Raw genomic sequence first — 20,599 nt, 5'->3', positions numbered from 1 at the left:
GATACTCCCTCCGTCCCACTTTAGGAGTCTCGGTTTACCATTTTTGGATGTCCCACTTTAAGAGTCCAAGTTGAAATATTCCATAAATGGTATTAAGCTCCACATTCCACTATTCCACTCACATTTTATTTTAAAACTAATATAAAAAAGTAGGACACACCTTCCACTATATTTTGAAGCAAATTAAACTCAACCAATTTTTATCTTCGAATGTTGTAAAATAAGCAAATCCAACAACCAGAAAGCCCCATAGATATAGTAATTGAATAAATCATGTTGTAGACATGCACCATAGTTTCAGCAAAAAAGTAACAGAAATTCAAGTCGCTAAATCTCTCACCAAACGATGAAACACCATGACGAATTTATTGAAAAACACAACACCACCCACATACACAATACGACTCCAGTAACACAAGTAACAAATCAACCACAGCCAAATCCAAAAATCCACACGAATTAGAATATGTATTATCCCACTCTAACCCTAGTCAGGCATCATCAGTCATAATAATAGTCTTAGCGAGGCAAATGCCATCGACGTGTTTAATATGGTGCGCAACGAGGCATAAAACCAGCTCCGGCTGACTTTAAAGAAGTTGGTCAACCCCGGAGTGCTTCTACCTCCCTCCTTACGAAAGATGGCAATGCAAAGGCAGCTCTATGAATCTGTCATCCACAAAAAGCAAACGTAGTTGAGTGTCTTTGCAAGTATCAGCGCCATGGAAATTTTGGAAAAAAAGGATCTTAATTTCGGAATGGCTCGGGACAATGTGTGTATCGTGTGTGCCAAAGGTCAAATTTATACACAAAAGCTTAGAAAATCTGGCAGCCGATAGCAGATAAATAGCCTGAGAACAGCACACACATATGTTGACGAATCAAATAAAGAGAGCAATAGTATAGTTGATAGTTGAGTTTGAAGAAGTCTGATTAATTAATAGAACATAGTAGCCAGTGATGCTCTCTATATTTGACAGAACATAGTATTATTGATTCTAAATAACAATAAAAACGCACAAATAAACATTATTCTATAAACCATCCATTTTGTGAACAAAGTTTTGAGGCTGATGGAAATCCTCAAGAATAAGAGCATATTCGAGAGCTTCAATAAACAATTTCAAGAATAGACCAGAAGATACCTCGGAGTTGTAGAATTTAATTTCCCTTCTATAGTCAAGTGCACCATCCAACTTCTCAATAGGGTTGATAGGGTGTACGAAATCAACAGGTGGTCCCTCAGTTGCGCATAATAGAAACCCTATAACACCGCTGCCAACCAGAAGGAGAAACCATCACTTACAGATTACAACTTAACAGAAATGACCCATGAATAATGAGAAAAAAAAAACAATCTTGGTCGACAGACTGGATTAATCTTTAGGATAACTGAGCAGACTTAATGGAACTTCATAAGAGAAGTGGTGGGTAATTTGAGTATTTAAATACAGTTCGAGAACTTGTAAATACTTGTATGATAGAATGGTAAGCTTTTTACCTTGGATATGTAGGGACACTAGCCCATGCATAACACACAGAACCTTTAAAAATGTCTCGGCATATGGTTAACATATCCTGAATCAGATGTGTATGAAGCCACATACTTTCTGCCATATTACAAAGAACACCACCGGACCTTAATGCTCTGGCAATGGTCTCAAAAAAAGGTCTCTCCACAAGCTCCTGAGCAGGACCTGAGCAGTAAAAAAACATAAGATGTAATAAGCTACATTGCTGCTTGTAGGATACCTCGAGTAGTACTATGTAAAGTCAATCATATGAGGGGGGAGGGAGGAATATATAAGGTCCAGTCATACAATATCATCGAGATATAATAGTGTAGAATACACTCTGAAAAGGTCTCTGAGTTGCCATAATAATTACTACAAGTCTATTGAAGTATTCAAACATACTATTATTCATCAATGAAATGATAGATTTTTTTACCATGATTGATTAACCAAACACATTTCCAACTGTACACATTCAAACACAATCCACTTTTATTTCGGTTACAGAAATATTTACTTAACAACCAATTTCATAATTGCCAGTCATATGATTGTATATTATATAGAGACTAATATACTCAAGTCAAAACATTAAGAGAAAAAACATAAATATCCTCATTAGCAGTTAATCACCTTAGCAATGAATTAAAGAACTTTATTAGCAGTAGTGTGATTTATGTATGCGTATTGCAGGTTATGAATATACAAGTAAAAAATCAATATAATAAACAATTGTTCATGCATGACAAATTCACCAATAGTACACGTACCCACAGGGTCTGACGAATCAACAATAATTGCATCATATTTCCCTTCAGGTGATTGCTTTAGAAATTCAATAGCTGTGAAAATAAAAAATGGAACAAATTTAAAAAATTATTAACCACACTGGAGTAATAAATGCAGGAAAATGGAGCAAGGGTATAACTATCCATAGCACTTGCAAGTGCAAGAGAATACATTTGAGGTCAAACTCATGGAAAAAATGAAGACTGGCATGTGTCAAAAAGCCCAGACATCAATTGTCAGGCGTCATGCTGCTCATCAGGTCACAGATATTTAAAGAGTAGGCCATATGCACATGCTTCCTTGAAGCAACTTAAACTTATAAAGAATGACATGCGTTTAAAAGTAATGACCTAATCGAAAACTAGCACTTTCAAATTTGAAAAAAAAATCAAAATGAATACAGAAAAGTGAAAGAGATTTTTATTAATAACATGTGCAGGATATCTTAGTTCCGAGTGGCATATTAAACATATGTTCAACCTACACTTTAAAGGCCAGGTAGCGTTTTACAGAACTTAAAATCATACCATCGCCAACATGAAGGTGCACACGAGGATCCTCAAAACCAATAGCTAACTCTGGAAAAAATTTCTTGCTTACCTGTGAATTAAAGAATAATACATAAGCAGCAATAAGGTATAACATATACAAAGCTAAGTTAGGCAGCAAGATTGAGTGCTCACATCTATGACCATCTGATCGATTTCACAAATATCAATCAACTTTACAGAGCTGTGACGGGCAATTTCTCTAAGGACGCCACCATCACCACCACCTACCACCAAAACCTGCATTCCCAAATTCAACATATAAAAACCTATGCAGCAAGGCAGGGTACCAAACTCCAGCATTATAGGGAGGTAAAGTGCCAATAAAGTATCCAGAAATTACATTTTGGGGTGATTCAATTGAACAAAGAGGGAGATGGGTTATCATTTCCTGGTAAGCACATTCATCTTTCTCCGTCAACTGAACAATGCCATCTAGCACAAGAACCTTTCCATATGCTGATGACTGCAATAAAAAGACGAAGTACAAAGTGAATAATAAGTTTACAACAGATAGGGAACAGAATAAAATCATACAAAGTCAAAGATGCAGAACCTGGAAAACCAGAACCTCTTGATACTTTGACTTGTCCTTGAACAAAATCTTTTCGACTTTCAGGGAGTGTGACTCTCCTACAACCAAATGTGTATCAATTAAGTACAAAACTGCACTCCATTTTCGAAGGTATTGGAGATTACTACTTTCAAAACTAATAAGTAAGACTGTCAAATCACTTCCCCCACAAGTGCAAATATTTTTAAGATTCAAACATCAAAAGAAATTGACCTATTGTCCACAATGACACATGAACTAATTTATCAAATTCAAAAAATACGTAACAGAGGATCCATCTGGTGTTTGAATCAGGACAAAAAGAGGATTATACCTGGCCACATTGGGTTGTTAAAATAGACTTCATTCAAAGACTCATCTGCAACCAATATCACAAAGTACATATTGATTAGCCCATTTGGAACACAATGCAATGCTGAAAATGGTAGGACTAAAGCAGAAGTGGACAAGAGTGTCCCAGGAAACACATAATAAGCATATTCCAATACCAGAGGATGGCTGAATTTCAGAGAACCATCCAGAAACAACAGTTGAGTGGCACTTGGCATCTAGCTCCGGTGCAGATGCCCTTGCTTTCAAGCAACAAGAGGGTATGCTTATGGCCTTACTAGAACTATTGTCACTACTCGCCCTCCCACCTGTAGTCCTCTGGCATTCCGAACCTCTTTCTGCGCCGCCCTCCATAAATTATCCTTTTCTCCTGTGGATCCAGTCTCTGTTCACAAATAAGGTAAACTGAGTTAGATATACAAAAAAAATCATACATATGTAGACAAACCTTAAAAGTCATAAGTGAGAATAAGGGAGACCAGGATCACATTAAAAGAAAAAGGCTTCAAATCAAAGACATATGCATATCCATAACAGCACATACATAAAAATTTGAAATTTGCGTAGCTACAATTACACAAAATAAAGAAAAGACAACATGTATCTAAAACCAACAGGGATGTCAACTAGAGATTACAAAGACAAAACAGAATTGACAATAGCTTCCAGCCAAATTAACAAAAAAAAAGTACAGCTTTGACATCTTAAACACTAGAAGCTGTGGAAAAAAATGAGCAGAACGTGCGTACAAGTTCAATCTCAGAGAAGGGTCCGAGCAAATTTAACTGTCAGTTACCAGGATTAAAAATTACTATATGAATGAAGGCAAAAAAGATTCTCACTTTAGCTGAAAGATAATAAAAGGAACAAGTAGGTGAGAATAACAGTAGTAAAATAATACACCAAAAATAGCAGCAGAATCCGCATATTATACAATAGTAATTTTAAAAAGGAAACAGCAATTATTGTTTATTTTCCTTCCAGGTACCAAAAAATAATTGCAATCATCGTCTGATAATACTTCCTCCGTCCCACACTACTTGCACTTATTTCCTTTCTGGGCATCCAAAGCTATTTGCACTCTTTCCATTTTTAATAAAAATTTATACCTACAGCCGTAATTGTTGACTTTGTCTATCACTCATTCCTTAATCTCCGTGCCCAAAAGGAAAGGTGCGTGTAATGCGGGACGGAGGGAGTAACAAATACGCCGCCCAAAAGTACGAGCCGAAATCTAAATTATTTTAGCTAAATCGATTCAATGTGAAGAAAATTAACCGCTTCAAATAATCACCTCACTGCGGTAAAAAGTTAATTCTCCGATTACAATTAGTATACAGGATCATAAACTTCAGCGTGATTCATTTTTTTCAACGAAATCAACAAACCACAAATCCCAATCAAAGCTCACTAGGGTTTTCGGAAATCCGGGAAATGTGGATTGGGATGAAAAGATCGCCACGGCACCACCCTTAAATGTGCTTTCAGATAGAGAAAGGAGAAGGAAACCGCTCCATACCTGTTGCGAATGTGGATTTCTCCGAAAAAGCTGTGGATGAGGAGAAATGGCAGCGAAAAAGCAGAGGAATAAATTCTCGAAACGTAGAAAGCAGTAATTATTATTGATGGGAGAAATTGCAACTGAATCTTCACTGCACAGCTCCACTGCTGGCGATATCAATGGAGGAGAATCGCGGTAGTGATGGAGTGAATTATTATGAGCAAATCGATTATTTATGGAGTGTTTTTCCCACCAAAAAAAGGATTCTTCAATTATTCAGAATTTTATCAGAGTGTATATTTAAATATAAAAAAAAAGAAAGGAAAAACACACGTTTCCACGTGACGGAATTTCAACTATTCATACATGGCATCATCACCTTCTAGATTTACATTTCTATTTCATTATTTATTTTAGTAATAGTATTAGTGGTACTTAATTATCAATATTTACGAAATTAAAATAATCTATTCAAATTTCAAAAACCTCATAATTAAAATATAAAATTACTTAAATAAATTTAAAGACACTAGAAATAAAAAAAAATTTACAAATATCATGAATATGTAGTATATTATATTCCTATAACATAAAAATTGTAAACTGTATTTTCCAGAGATTAATTATAAAGTTTATACTAAATATAAACTTGACGAACAAAACCACGTTACAAGTTACTGTAATTGTACTATAATTATTGATTTATTTCTTTGCTCGATTTTATCATCTTTTTGTCCGAAAATTGGAGGAATTCATGTATATATATTTGTTCACGTATAACAAAACTACCTCACATATGAAGGGAGTACCGTTGACGACTTATAACTATAGTATTAAAGTCTGATTTTGTAGTCCAACAATGAAGTGCTTATATAGACAAATAAATTCTCAACTTATGAAATAATAAAACTTAAAGGAAACAACTAAAAAGGAAATAAATTAAAAAGAAGCACTAATTGATAGAAGGAAAGAATTTCAAAACCAATTAATATTGATCAATAACTTTTCAACTACTTAATAAATTAACTAGGAAAGCAAATAAAATGTAACAATCCGAATTTTTGAGCACGAGTTTTGGAGCAAAAAAAATGGACGAAGAGACAATTGGAGTTATTTTGCTCTTGTTAAGTTGGATTTAATCCTAAGTGAAGGAGTTAAGTGATGTTTGGTTCTTTTACCTCCGGGGATTAAAGTGCAAGGAATTTCAAGTTTGTGAAGTATAATTGTTGGAAGAAGAGAGAAGAGAATGCCAAGAAATTAATAGAAGAGGGCTATGTAATGCGCATACACACATACAATTCCTTACATCATGTTACACAAAGTTATCAAAATTTTATATAAGGTTCACGTGTAATAGATAAATCATAAATGTATATATTTTTGAAGAATATAAACAAAGTTATCAAAATTTACCAGTTCGTTTTCTAGCAACGGTTAAATATACTGATCAAGCACGAAATTACATAAGTGGAAATCAAATTATCATCTACGATACTAGCTTCCGAGTGAAACGAAACAAATGAAAATTATGCCATAAAACAATACCCGCGCATCGTCTTTCGTGCATACGTGTGCATGCATTTATTATCCAACATTTAAAAAACCATTTACAACGAAATCAATGATATAAATTAAAATACCTCTAACATTTATTGTGAAAGCAAATAAATTTATGACGTTCACAAATTGATAATTTATTTGTTTTTCACATCGAGCGTTAGAGGTTAACTTCCACAAAATAAATTTATTATAGTACTAACTTTTTGTGCAATAATTTAACTTTTCTAAGGTATATTTGCTACTTAACCCTTTTATATACCCAGCCTCGCTAAATAAAGTGTTAAAACAAAAATAAGGAAAATAAAGGAGTGCTTTATGATTCTTATCATAAAAACGTTATTAATGAAAAGTATTGGATGCTTATAATTTTATAATTTTATAGCATCTCACGATTCTCTCGAAATGAATATTTTATTTAAGACATCAAAATCTACATTATTATATTGCAGTTGTCACAAAAAATTAATATGGGGTTAGATGCTTATTGAATAACACGTGGTATCTTTATGCACTTAAAAAATTGAAAAGAGTTAAAGTCAGAACTAACTTATGAAGCAATCAATATGTGACACAACTTTGTATGAAAGAGACTGAATATGATATTTTATGAAATTATTAAATTGAACGACAGCTACATATAAGTGGAGTAGCATTTATTTTAGGCGCTCCTAGAATATAAGAAATTGATATGATGAAAATAACAGCAATAAAATATGTGTTTCTTTTTGCTTTATTTGTATCTATTTTATGAAAAGGATTATTCCATTTTTTAATATATTTATTCAAAACATATTTTCCACTGGAAAAGGAGAAAGAAGAAAAGAAGGAAAATTATAGTGTGAATGCCAAATTGTCAATAGAATATTGATCTGTCTTTATTATTATTTCTCATATTTACTCTCTTTTCAATTATATATTTAAGTCTCCCTATTACCTTAATCTCTATTCTCCTATCTATCCATTCTATTGTCTCTCTATTTAACTAATTCTTTAATTTTCGTATCCAAAAGAAATGAATCAATCATAGCGAAACGGACGAAGCGCCTTTTGTGCTAGGGATGAAAAAATGGAATTTTTTTTCAGGAATTAAACATATAAGTAAATATTCCAACAATCTCATCAATCTTTCGACAAAAAACAACCTATCGAAGGAGAGACACGAACACAACATCCCTCGTTACACATACAATGTGGCTGCTGTTTATACGAGTTGCATAAGATGTTCGATGCTTTGAGCAGAACGCCAAAAGAACAAACTCCATTCGTTCATGAAGTGAAAAGAGACGTCAAAGCGAATCTACTCACGTGCCTTAAGGTGTTTAGGAGCTTGGGTGCCAATGTGATAGCAAGTGTTGGTGCCACCATCTAGAAAAACTTGAAGACGTAGCTGGAAACGCCCCATGCTTAAAGATTTATTTCGGGACGCGAGTGTGGCTGGTTGAGTAGCTCGAGTGTGCTGACTATCTTTTGGGCAATATCACCATAGGCCCGGGACACACAAGATTCGGGATTGGATATCACTACAGGCACTCCTTCATCAGAGCCACTTCGTATTCCCGTCTCCAGTGGCAACTACGATGATATATTTAAAGATCAGTGCTTGAGCAAATAAACAGTTTGGAACATTACAAGAGATTATATACCAGAAAATGTGTCATAAATCTGTTTAGAAATAGAAAAGATCAAGAACACAGAATTCAAGCTCACATTGTGATAATGTAACCAGAAATAACACGAAAGAATATTGCATCCGGTGACAAAATCAGTGGAAATACCTCACCAAGAAACCTCATGCCCATTTCATCGGCTGTCTTTTGAGCTCCACCCTTTCCGAAAATGTAATGAGCCTCATCACAGCTCGGACATTTAAAATAGCTCATGTTCTCCACGATACCTAAAATCTGCAATGCATTGCCAACAGTGGACACATCATTGAACAAAATCTATCGCTAATCATCTTTATTTTATGTAAGGTCACTGCTCCACATATGATTAACACAGTATTACTATCTCGTCCAGGAATACAATGCAATGAGTGAATTCTTTATCCAACCATATGCTAAGGACATATGTTTGGCGAAAATATATGAATGAAAGCTGTGGAAACACAAATTCTGTAACTGAAGGTAAGGGGTATACTGGCACGTTCACTTGGGAGAACATTTTAACACCTCTTCGAGCATCCATTAAGGCAACATCTTGAGGAGTTGACACAATTACGGCTCCTGTTAACATGTAGCAAAAATGATGTAAAATGAGCTATGTAATCGAATTAAACATCAAGTTGAATTGGAACATAGAGAATCCAACCACTTCATCGACCCCTATGCGATAGATAACGATTGGATTTTGTCCAAATGCAGATGACAAAATCCACTTTACACATCCATTAGAAGATATAAAGCATATTTTCCCAGTCATATCATATTATACAAACACGAGAAAAGTGATTACATAAAAACTATTTCATCACGCTGGAATAGACTCTTGTAGATCGAAAGAGAAAAAAAGGCATAGTCTAAACTACCTGACAATTGCAATCTCTGCGAGATGGAAATCTGAGCATCACCGGTGCCAGGTGGCATGTCCACCACAAGAACATCTAGAGTTCCCCAATCAACTCCTCTCGTCATCTGTTCAAGTGCTTTCATGACCTGAAAAGATAAAACAGTATCTACATATATCAAAATGGTTGTAGCATGATTCTTAGACAATTGGATGCTCTCCACGAGTTTTCCTGACCAAACTGATAACGTAAAACATGATCTGTAATTAGCAATTCAACATCATTATATAACGAACAACCTTCATTTTTATAAAACCAAACTGATAAAAACATAAGCAATCGTGAAAACATAACCAGCAGAGAAATAATCTGCACTTACCATAGGACCTCTCCAGACTAGCGCGTCCCCTTCTGCGACCAGGGACCCCATCGACATGCATCTAACACCATAGTTTTCGATTGGGATCATTTTCTTATCTGCTAGAGGCACCACACCGTCAAAACAGCTCATAACTCAAAATTTGTAACATCACACATTAATAAAATGAAAGAAACATGCGAACTAAGAATCTAAGATAATCAACTCATCCACTCATAGTAACAGTAACAAAGTTCAACACATGAAATAAAAGCACATAATTTCAAGTTCATCAAAGCATCACCTGCACTCACTTCAGGCTTCCCATGGAGCTTCATCATCATCGGAATCGACGGCCCGTAAACATCAGCATCCAGTAGCCCAACCTTTAGCTGCCACTTATTTGCAAGCGAAACAGCCAAATTAACTACAAATTCACAGCAATATCACAGGAAAAAAAAATCGTAAATTGGCATTTCTAAAAACTCAATTTAACAAATTTACACAAATCCATATATTGGAGAGACCAAAAATCCAAACAATGAATCAATTAACACACACAAACACATAATAAAAAAATTCAGTAATTTTTTGAAGGAAACGATAAATTGGAGATTAAATACCGGCAGTGGTGGACTTGCCGACGCCGCCTTTGCCGGAAGCAACAGCTATAATGTCCTTAACCCCTCCAATCTTCAGATTTTGCCCCTTTCCGCTCTGCGCGGCGAAACCCCTAAACCCTCCACGCTTGAAATTTATGCCAACAAATAATTTCTTCATCAGCTTTGAATTGAAAAAGGTAACTGATTTCAGCTAAAAGTGGTGCTACTTACTGAACATTGTCTCAGAAGCCGGGTCATTTATTCTGAATTTTCTGATTAATTTCCAAGATTGCAGCTTGAAGACTCAATGTCAGTTGCCCAAGAATGAAACTGAAAAATGTTTGTGCAATTATACTTGTTTTGTGTTTGTTAAATCTAATTAAATTTGGTACGAGCTTTTATTTTAGGGATTCTTAATCCAATTAGAAGATTTATTTAGGGTTTATACTTTATAGAGTAAACATGGAGTACTAAATTTTCTTTGACACTTTTTTTCAATATTAATTTTTTATGAATTAATCAAAGTTCTATGACTATGAATTTAGGCTGTCTCCGGTTTTTTGTTTTAAACTTTTAAGTGATTGCTCATTGTTATTTGGTATGAACTTAGGATTGATTATTTTAGTAATTTGAATCCTATTAATTATCTAAGGAATAATAGTGAATTAATGTATAACTTTTAACAATTTGAAAACTTTAAAATGATATTCAAAGTGTTTGTGAATTGTGATAATTTCACTTCATATTCTCAACTTGTTACAGAACTAATAGTGGCATTATTATATTTCATTTTTATAATCTAAATGTTCTAATATTGAGGGGGAAAAGTTGGAGAAGTACAATTGAGGTAGGGGAGGGGGAAAATACCGAAATATTGTTATACCGCACTTATCGTACTAAAAAATATCAAAACTTATTAAATTTTTTTATACCGGAATTTTAGGCATAGTATAACAACGTACTATATGATTTCGATATGGTAATCATATGAATTTTTATATACTGCTGTATATTAGAATATACTGAACATATGGTGTATATTAATATATTCAATATATATATACAGAATGATATTTTCGTTAAATAAGGAGCATAAGAAACAATATGGTATAAGCGTATCGAAGTTCAGTATATCGTATTTATGGGGTGCGTTATAATGCTAATTTTTTTTAAATTGCTAACTTATCAACGCAGTGTATTAAAAATGTTAACACGATCACGTTAAAATATCAACACATATTTATGTTGACATTTCAATAAACTATGTTGACATTTAAATATTAATGTCAACACAATGTATTAAAATATCAACTTAAATTTATGTTGACATTTTAGTATCATCGTATTGATATTTTTAATACACTACATTGATGAGTTAGCAAGTTAAGAAAAGTTAACAACGGATCACACCCCTCGTATCTATGGTATATCATTTTGGTACAATATACCATAAAATTGGTACAATAATGATATTATGATTGTTTCATATCGAATTCGATATTTTCTTTTAAATATATTTTCGTGCGATTACTAAACCGACCCATGCCTAAACTGGATTTCCGACCATGCATGCCACATAAGCTATTATATTGACAAAATTTAGGTAATGAACTTATGAAAAATCAAAATCGAATGATGTTATTGGAATAGTGTTAGTGTTTGAGCTCATCAAGATCGGATTGAGCTGGTGGAAGAATCAAGTCAGGAAATAGCCGTTGGGAACCGAAACAGAAACTAGCCGTTGGAAACGGTTATAACCGTTTTCGGCAAAAGGAAGCTGTTCGCCAAAAGGTGTTCGGCAAAAGGTGTTCGCCAAAAGGTGTTCGCCAAAAGGTGTTCGCCAAAAGGTGTTCGGCAAAAGGTGTTCGCCAAAAGGTGTTCGCCAAAGGAAGCTGTTCGGCAAAGGAAGCTGTTCGGAAAAAGAAGCTGTTCGGCAAAGGAAACTGTTCGGCGGTTTTTTCTTGATCGGTACTACTTAAGGAAGTTGCGATTCATTCCAGAACTAACAACAACAGAAATCAAAAGTGATAGAGAGAGAATTCAAGAGAGGAAGTGTTATCTTTCAGCTGTGCGTTTTTAGCTCTCGAAGCAAGAAGTTTTCGGGCGAGTTGAGGGTTTTCCATCTTGTAAATTCTTGAGAGTTTTGAGTGCTCTTGTGTTTGTAATCTCTCGAGTGATCAATAAAGAAACACACCAGATTCTGCCCGTGGATGTAGGCTTACGCCGAACCACGTAATTCGCTTGTGTTCTTCCTTGCATCTTGTCATTTCATTAATTTCCTTTTCGATCATCACAACCATAGGTTCGTTCTTCACAACGTGGCGCCGTCTGTGGGAACTTCACCCACTGAATTGATCGAGAAGGCACAAAGTTTTGGGAGTTCTTTCTTTGTCCTCAAGAAGGCGCTCAACCTGTTTGAATAATGGCTGCAGCAAGGTTTGATGTTGAAAAGTTCACAGGCCGAAATGATTTTGGTCTATGGAGGCTGAAGATGAAAGCAATCTTGATGCAACAGGGTTTATGGGAAACCCTAAATGGTGGAGGCAGTAATGAGGGGGAGAAGCCCGAGCCTGATGAAAAGGAGAAGGCAAAGGCTCAAGACAGAGAGTACAAGGCATATAGTACCTTGATACTCAACCTCAATGACAGAGTCCTCAGAGAAGTTTCAAAGGAGGAGACAGCGGCTGGAGTTTGGTCCAAGTTGGAGTCATTATACATGGCCAAATCTTTGGCAAATCGGCTGCACCTGAAGCAGAAACTTCTCACTTTCAAGATTGCTGATGGAAAAGGTGTGTTGGAACAGCTCGAAGAATTTGGGAAGTGCATCGATGATCTTGAGAACATTGATGAAGAGATTAAAGATGAGGACAAGGCTCTGATGTTGTTGAATTCCTTGCCACCAAGTTATGAGCATTTCAAGGATGCTATACTTCTTGGTAGAGAGTCCAAGATTGGATATGAAGAGGTGTACTCTGCTCTAAAGCTCAAGGAAATCCAGAAATCTAATCCAAAGTCCACTGAAATGGTGTCTGAGAGTCTGAGTGTTACTGATCACAAGAAGAATGTGAAAAGAAAGTCACAGAAGAAGCCATGGAAAAACAAGACAGCTGACTGGAAAGAGACCAGATCATGCCATCACTGCAAGAAACCAGGCCACATAAAGAAGAATTGTTGGGTTTGGAAGAAGAAGCAGGCCGAGGAAGAGAATGGCAAGAACAATGCTGATATTGCAGAAGAGTTGGTGGTCCCGGAGGCTCTGTGTGTGACTGAGGACATGGAAGAACTTCCATGGATCATGGATTCTGGATGTAGCTTCCACATGTGTCCAACTAGAAGTCATTTTGAGGAAATCAAGAATGCAGCTGGATCAGTTTTGTTAGGAAATGACCAGATATGCAGAATCAGAGGAGTTGGGTCCATCAGGCTTAGACTTCATGATGGCTCCATCAGGTTACTCACTGGTGTGAGGTTTATTCCAGAGATTAAGAGGAATTTGATCTCTATTGGAGTGTTGGATGCAGCAGGATATAATTGCATATTGTCTGATGGGATTATGAACATCGTCAAGAATGGTGATGTTGTTATGATGGCTAAGAGATTCTGGGGTGAGGCTGTGAGTATGGCAGCAGTTCTCATCAATAGAAGTCCTTCTTCAGCTATAGCTTTTGACACTCCTGATCAGAGATGGTATGGAAAGGCCATGGATTATTCGAATATGAAGATTTTTGGTTGTATGGCTTATGCACACATCAGGCAAAGTAAGTTGGAGCCAAGGGCCTTGAGATGTGTGATGATTGGATACCAAAGGGGAGTGAAGGGCTACAGGCTGTGGTGCATAGAGCCAGGAAATCAGAAAGTTATTATCTCTAGAGATGTGCAATTTGAAGAAAGTAGGATGCCATTTCTGGAAAAGGCTCAAGAGAGCCAGAGGCCATCTCATTCTGAGAAAGAACCAGAGCCTGAGAGGATGGTGGAGATGGGTGTTCCAGAACCTGAGGAGGCTGAGGAATCAGTTCAGGTGGAGGTTTCTGGAGCAGATAGAACTGCTGAGCCTGAACAGCAGATGGGAAATCATAGTGAACAAGAAGAAGCAGGTGCTGATGTGTTGAACCCTGAGCAGCAGGATTTGGGTGACTATGTTCTAGCCAGAGATAGGGTCAGAAGAATCCCTAAACCATCTACAAGATACAGTGAAGAAGAATACTTGCTATATGCACTATGTGTTGCAGAAAACATAGAGTATGCAGAGCCTTCAAGCTTCAAGGAAGCTATGAGTTCTAAGGAGAGCAAGCAGTGGATGGAGGCTATGATAGATGAAATACAGTCCCTGATCAAAAACAAGACATGGGTGCTTGTGAAGAGACCTTCCACACAAAAACCAGTGAGTTGTAAGTGGATATACAAGAAAAAATTGGAGGTTGGGAACAAGATTAGGTTCAAGGCTAGGCTTGTAGCTCGGGGGTTCACACAAGAGGAGGGAATAGACTATAATGAAGTATTTTCTCCAGTGGTAAAGCATGCCTCAATCAGAATTTTGCTAGCTATAGTTACTCAAAGAAGTTGGTTTTTGGACCAACTTGATGTGAAGACAGCCTTTCTTCATGGAGAGCTTGAGGAAACTATATACATGAATCAGCCAGAGGGATTTGTGATACATGGGAGTGAAGATAAGGTTTGTCTACTAAAGAAAAGTCTATACGGTTTGAAGCAAGCAAGTAGACAATGGCATATCAAGTTTGATGAACATATGCAGAGTATGGGATTTATAAATTCCAGATATGATAGTTGTGTCTACTTCAAATCAAAGTCTGAGGGACCTGCTGTGTATTTGCTATTATATGTAGACGACATCTTGCTTGCTGGACCAGATAGACAGGAGCTAGATAGGGTGAAAGCCTTATTGAAAAAGGGATTTGAAATCAAGGATCTGGGGAGTGCTAGCAAGATTTTGGGAATGGATATATTCAGAAGTGCAGATAAGAGGGTGTTGTGGTTGTCCCAAGAAGGCTACATTCAGAAAGTACTGCACAAATATCAGATTGACAAGAGTAGAACAACCTCAGTTCCACTATCACAACAGACTAAGCTGTCCAAATCACAATGTCCCAGAAATCAGCAAGAAGAAAGAGAGATGAGCCAGATACCTTATTCCAACATAGTTGGGAGTGTGATGTATATGATGATATGCACAAGGCCTGATATTTCTCATGCGGTAAGCGTGGTGAGCAGATACATGTCCTGTCCGGGAAGAGAGCACTGGTTGGCTTTGAAAGGGATTCTCAAGTATCTTAAAGGAAGTAGTGATCTGGGAATAATGTTCAAATCAGAGAATGAAGGAGATAAGGATAGCATTATTGGGTTTTGCGATTCAGATTATGCAGCTAACCTTGATAATAGGCGCTCACAATCTGGGTACATATTTACCTTGTTCGGCTCCGCGGTGAGCTGGAAGTCTAATCTCCAATCCGTGGTGGCTCTATCGACGACGGAGGCAGAGTATATAGCTCTTGCTGAGGCAGTAAAGGAAAGCTTCTGGCTTAGGGGTATAGTTGGTGATTTTGGGGTGAAGCAAGAGAATGTTGTGATCAAGTGCGACAGCAATAGCGCGATTTGTCTTTCGAAACATCAGACATATCATGAACGCAGCAAACATATAGACGTGAGGCTGCATTTCATTCGAGATGAGGTTGAGAAGGGTGCGGTGAAGATTGAGAAGGTCAGCACCGAGCACAATGCGGCTGATGCACTTACTAAAGCCCTACCGAGATCCAAGTTCCGACATTGCTTGGATTTGGTTGGGGTGGTCCGAAATTTGTAAGTATGGGAAGGAAGGTGGAACTGGTGGTGATGGATCTTAGATTGCTCAAAGGTGGAGGATTTGTTAGTGTTTGAGCTCATCAAGATCGGATTGAGCTGGTGGAAGAATCAAGTCAGGAAATAGCCGTTGGGAACCGAAACAGAAACTAGCCGTTGGAAACGGTTATAACCGTTTTCGGCAAAAGGAAGCTGTTCGCCAAAAGGTGTTCGGCAAAAGGTGTTCGCCAAAAGGTGTTCGCCAAAAGGTGTTCGCCAAAAGGTGTTCGGCAAAAGGTGTTCGCCAAAAGGTGTTCGCCAAAAGGTGTTCGGCAAAGGAAGCTGTTCGGCAAAGGAAGCTGTTCGGAAAAAGAAGCTGTTCGGCAAAGGAAACTGTTCGGCGGTTTTTTCTTGATCGGTACTACTTAAGGAAGTTGCGATTCATTCCAGAACTAACAACAACAGAAATCAAAAGTGATAGAGAGAGAATTCAAGAGAGGAAGTGTTATCTTTCAGCTGTGCGTTTTTAGCTCTCGAAGCAAGAAGTTTTCGGGCGAGTTGAGGGTTTTCCATCTTGTAAATTCTTGAGAGTTTTGAGTGCTCTTGTGTTTGTAATCTCTCGAGTGATCAATAAAGAAACACACCAGATTCTGCCCGTGGATGTAGGCTTACGCCGAACCACGTAATTCGCTTGTGTTCTTCCTTGCATCTTGTCATTTCATTAATTTCCTTTTCGATCATCACAACCATAGGTTCGTTCTTCACAAATAGTATTTCACATTCATATTAAAATCTTCTACTAGATGGAGTATTCAAGAAAGAAAATAGATCCATCAACATGCTATATTTGTGACACGTCGAATAATTTACTTTCAAAGGCAGCTAAATAGCGACTTGTTATTAAAGTCGAGAGGCGCATGCCAACAACTACACATCACACATGTAACTATTTTGTTTATCTTTTGTTGGCCTTCAAAATCTTTTTGTGATCTCTTATGATGAATGAGCTCAACAAGTTGGAATATACAAGAAATGAAACTCATGGGGTTCGCAGGAGTGCAGCAACATTGCACATAATAAGAGATGAAGAACGCAAGTGAACCCGACTCCCGACCCCCGACCCCACCTAGATCCGGTGCCATTGAGTGCACATCACTAGCATGAATAGGCAGCAGTTTGAGTTTGGTTGCGGGTCAAATCGACTACGACGACGCTGATGTTGTCGCAGCTGCCCCTAGCCATCGCCAGCTCAACCAAAACGGCAGCTGCCTCCATCGTTCGCGTACAGCCGGCGCCAGAGCTCCTCCTTATCCGGCCCTCCAAACACCTCCTCACCACCTGGCACGCCATCTCGTTCGAGATCACATCCCACAGCCCATCGCTCCCGAGTATCAAGAACTCGTCCAGTTTCGTCCTACTCAAAATCTTCACTTCTGGATCCGTAATTACATATGGTTTTAGATATTCATCACCTGCAATTGCAAATTAACCAATGTTATGATCACATCCAAAATAAATAACCATCTACTACTCCCACCATCCCACAATAAGAGTCACATTTTGCCATTTCCTTCTGTCCGTCCATCCCACAATAACAGTCACAATTCATTTTTACTATAAATAGGTCTCACGTTCCACTAGCTCATTTCACTCACATTTTTATTATAAAACCAATATAAAAAAGTGGGCCCAATATTAAATAACTTTTCCAACTCATTGTATTTCTTAAAACACGTGCCCACACACACCAAATGTGACAGGGAGTACTAAATATGAATTCGACTAATCTTTTCATGTAATACCATACCTATAGATCTTGAGGTTGCCAGCACTCCCGAAACTCTTAAACCGTTCCAGTTTATCACCTTCCCTCCGCATCCTTCGATCCTCTCTAGCTCGTCCGGTCTATCGGGCTGGTGTAATGTCAACAACAACAACATATCATCAGCTTTCGTTAAGATTCATTAGCACAAATTGAAATGAAACTAATAAACAGAAAAAATTATATCGATTTCTTTCGTCCCATCATAATTGAGACGTTTCTTTTTCAGAAAATCATCGAAAAAGTTATGAAATTTGGTCAATTTCTCCTATCTTTGAAAACCGGTCAGAAAAACTAGAATTTTGGATTCCTTTTCAAGTACTCTTATAATGAAAATTTTAATGAAATTGTATCTGATATGATAACCTAACATGCACTACACCATTCGTGAATTAAACAATATTGTCTATATAGATATATAACAATTTGGTTGAAAAATAAGAGCAACATATTAAAAGCATCATAGATAATTGAAAACAATCTACACTTTATAATTTTTCTAACTAATTTCCAAAAAGTTACATCAAATGAAAAATATGAACAATAGTATAATTTACCTTGTGATCATCGGATATCTGTACGGCGACACCGCCGCGCGAAAGCACGGCCCTCGAATCACCGCAGTTTGCCACCACGACCTCCTCCTCCCCGACCACCGCCACAACGGCGGTCGACCCGGTCGACGCCACCAACTCGCCGCTCTTATTCACTTCCTCATCCATTTTCCTAAACCCCACCGCCATCACTCTCTCCCACGCTATCTCCTCCCCAACATCTCCCTCCACGATCTCCGCCAACACCTTATGCAGCCTCTCGCTGCAATCACGCGCCACGCGCCACCCGCCGTGGCCGTCGTAGACTCCGAAAAAACTGTACCTCCTCCCGCCTCTCTGTAAAAAATCCACCTCCGCCGCCACCGCGTCCTCCATCTCCCTCCGCCGGCCGATAATCGACACCGCTCCGTGCCGAATCAGCACCGCTCCTTCCATCGATTCGATCTCTTTCTTCACATCCGGTCTCCTTTTCCCACTCGAAACCGATTTAATCCGCCGCGGATCCATCCTTTTCCGGCAGAAATTCTTCGATTTCGCCGCGTCGCCGCTGCACAAAACCAATTCCCCACTCTCACACTCCGGCGCCATAGCTATTGAATCTCGAAAGAGAGTGAATTTATGAATAAATAGAAAACGGAATGCGTAAACGGATGCATGAGAAGGGCGAGACGAGGAGAGATCGGAGCCGTTTAAATGGAAGGACGTGGATCGGCGCCACGTGGATTTAAAAGCGGCAGTCAAATAAAATATTGAAGCGCCGAACCACGTGGGCTGTCGAAATTGATGTATGTAGACAGGTGGCACTGGGGCGAGGGTGCGGGTCCCACTGGGTAGAATTTTTAAAGTTCAATACTTTTATTCAATTCCCACATTTATTACGCAGTTGCGTGCATATACACATTTATTTTCTTCATTTAATTCTGTTTACATAACACCGAAATGATTATTGACAGCATCTGTTCTCTTTTTTGGAAACGGATGACATATTGTGTTAATTGAATTAGTAGGTCCAAGACAACTTCATCCATCAATATTATCATTACAAAAAATATAAAGAATTTGCCAAATTATTATAGCATTTAAAAAACAAAAAAAAGAGGAGAAATAAGAGGGGTGATTTGATGGGGAGAGGGAATACAGAGACGTGGCGAGTGGTATGTGGAAAAGTATCCTGTTTTGATACTTAGATGCATGGGGAGTTTGGGACGTTGAGAGCTTCGGTTGTTGGGTGACACGTGTCGTTGATGTTTAGTTAGGTGGTCGTATAATTATTCGTGTCCGAAGATGATGGTTTCAGACAATCAAGTTTTCTGATTATTAATCTAACTTATGATTAAGAATTAATTGCAACCGGCCTCCACGTTTCTAAATTGAAGTGGTGATGTATCCAAGGCGCAGCAGTTTTTAGAACATTCCGATGCAAGGGTGTAAAAAGTACACCGAACTGGGGGCCCCACACGCGGCGGCTGCAGACAGAGATGCGGGTTGAGTCACACGTGCACCACAATTGTACATGGCTATGAGGGTAGTAGCATTGTCGAGGCCTTGTGCGCTAGGGACATATGTGCACAAAAGCGTGAAAATGATGCACGATGCATCATCCATGGTTATTTCTCCGACTTGTCACGATTCCATGTGTTTGGACAATTTAGTCATGTCGTGATAAAAATTGATTTAAATAAAATCGGTATAATATGATTTAAAATTTAGAGGTACTTATTATGCTAATAAAATTACGAATTATGTACGGACGATACTATGTCTATTACAACTGATGTATAAGCATATATATATATATTTATAGGTCCATGATCAATTGAGATTTTTTTTGCTAATTGAGAAATGAGATGCAACATCAGCCACTCATTCTTATTATATAAGTGGTCCAGATTTTGTCACACAAAAAATATTTTTTAATTAATTTATTATGAAAGGGTATAATGGTCATTTCGTGGTTTAATTAGGGTTCTCAAGACACCTCTGCGCCTCCTCCAAACTCGTCCAAGCAGATTGAGCAGCTGCTCTTCTCTCACTATTCACAGCCACCATCTTCTCGCTCCTTTTCCTCACATACTCCTTCTTCCTCTTTGGTTTTCTCTCACCACCCGCCGCTGCCGATGTGTCGCTGATCGTCGGAGCCAAATACCA

At 37.8% G+C, this 20,599-nt stretch overlaps 3 protein-coding genes across 6 annotated transcripts; all 3 read right to left on the bottom strand.

The window, feature by feature from the left end:
- Positions 1–235: 235 nt before the first annotated feature.
- On the bottom strand, positions 236–5,512 carry LOC121778591 (spermine synthase-like). 2 transcript variants are annotated; one of them, XM_042175960.1, is made up of 11 exons: positions 5,275–5,512; positions 3,914–4,140; positions 3,739–3,783; positions 3,408–3,484; positions 3,195–3,317; positions 2,987–3,091; positions 2,831–2,903; positions 2,285–2,356; positions 1,502–1,697; positions 1,146–1,275; positions 236–669 (listed from the first exon to the last, which is right to left on the bottom strand). In XM_042175960.1, the coding sequence occupies exons 2-11, from the start codon at positions 4,107–4,109 to the stop codon at positions 604–606; spliced, it is 1,083 nt and encodes a 360-aa protein (XP_042031894.1). In that variant the 5' UTR covers positions 4,110–4,140; positions 5,275–5,512; the 3' UTR covers positions 236–603. The 2 variants fall into 2 exon arrangements, with proteins under 2 accessions (XP_042031894.1, XP_042031895.1); XM_042175961.1 differs by lacking the exon at positions 5,275–5,512 and adding an exon at positions 4,505–4,575.
- A 2,357-nt stretch (positions 5,513–7,869) lies between these two features.
- Positions 7,870–10,683, bottom strand: LOC121778289 (iron-sulfur protein NUBPL-like). Of its 3 annotated transcripts, none has more exons than XM_042175610.1 (8): positions 10,514–10,683; positions 10,304–10,427; positions 9,985–10,107; positions 9,702–9,799; positions 9,344–9,470; positions 8,956–9,041; positions 8,592–8,717; positions 7,870–8,388 (listed from the first exon to the last, which is right to left on the bottom strand). In XM_042175610.1, exons 1-8 carry the CDS (start codon positions 10,538–10,540, stop codon positions 8,221–8,223), a joined length of 879 nt encoding a protein of 292 aa, XP_042031544.1. In that variant the 5' UTR covers positions 10,541–10,683; the 3' UTR covers positions 7,870–8,220. The 3 variants fall into 3 exon arrangements, with proteins under 3 accessions (XP_042031544.1, XP_042031543.1, XP_042031545.1); XM_042175611.1 differs by having other exon boundaries at positions 8,287–8,388; positions 8,597–8,717; XM_042175609.1 differs by lacking the exon at positions 10,514–10,683 and having other exon boundaries at positions 10,304–10,460.
- A 6,238-nt stretch (positions 10,684–16,921) lies between these two features.
- LOC121778476 (protein phosphatase 2C 51-like) lies at positions 16,922–19,121 on the bottom strand. Its single transcript, XM_042175832.1, has 3 exons — positions 18,455–19,121; positions 17,883–17,988; positions 16,922–17,547 (listed from the first exon to the last, which is right to left on the bottom strand). Exons 1-3 carry the CDS (start codon positions 19,037–19,039, stop codon positions 17,231–17,233), a joined length of 1,008 nt encoding a protein of 335 aa, XP_042031766.1. The 5' UTR covers positions 19,040–19,121; the 3' UTR covers positions 16,922–17,230.
- Positions 19,122–20,599: the final 1,478 nt, after the last annotated feature.

This window comes from Salvia splendens, chromosome 19 (assembly GCF_004379255.2).
Source record: "Salvia splendens isolate huo1 chromosome 19, SspV2, whole genome shotgun sequence".
NCBI classification, from domain to species: domain Eukaryota; kingdom Viridiplantae; phylum Streptophyta; class Magnoliopsida; order Lamiales; family Lamiaceae; genus Salvia; species Salvia splendens.
Note: the sequence above shows the minus strand (reverse complement) of the source record. Positions and strands in the feature narration are given on the sequence as shown.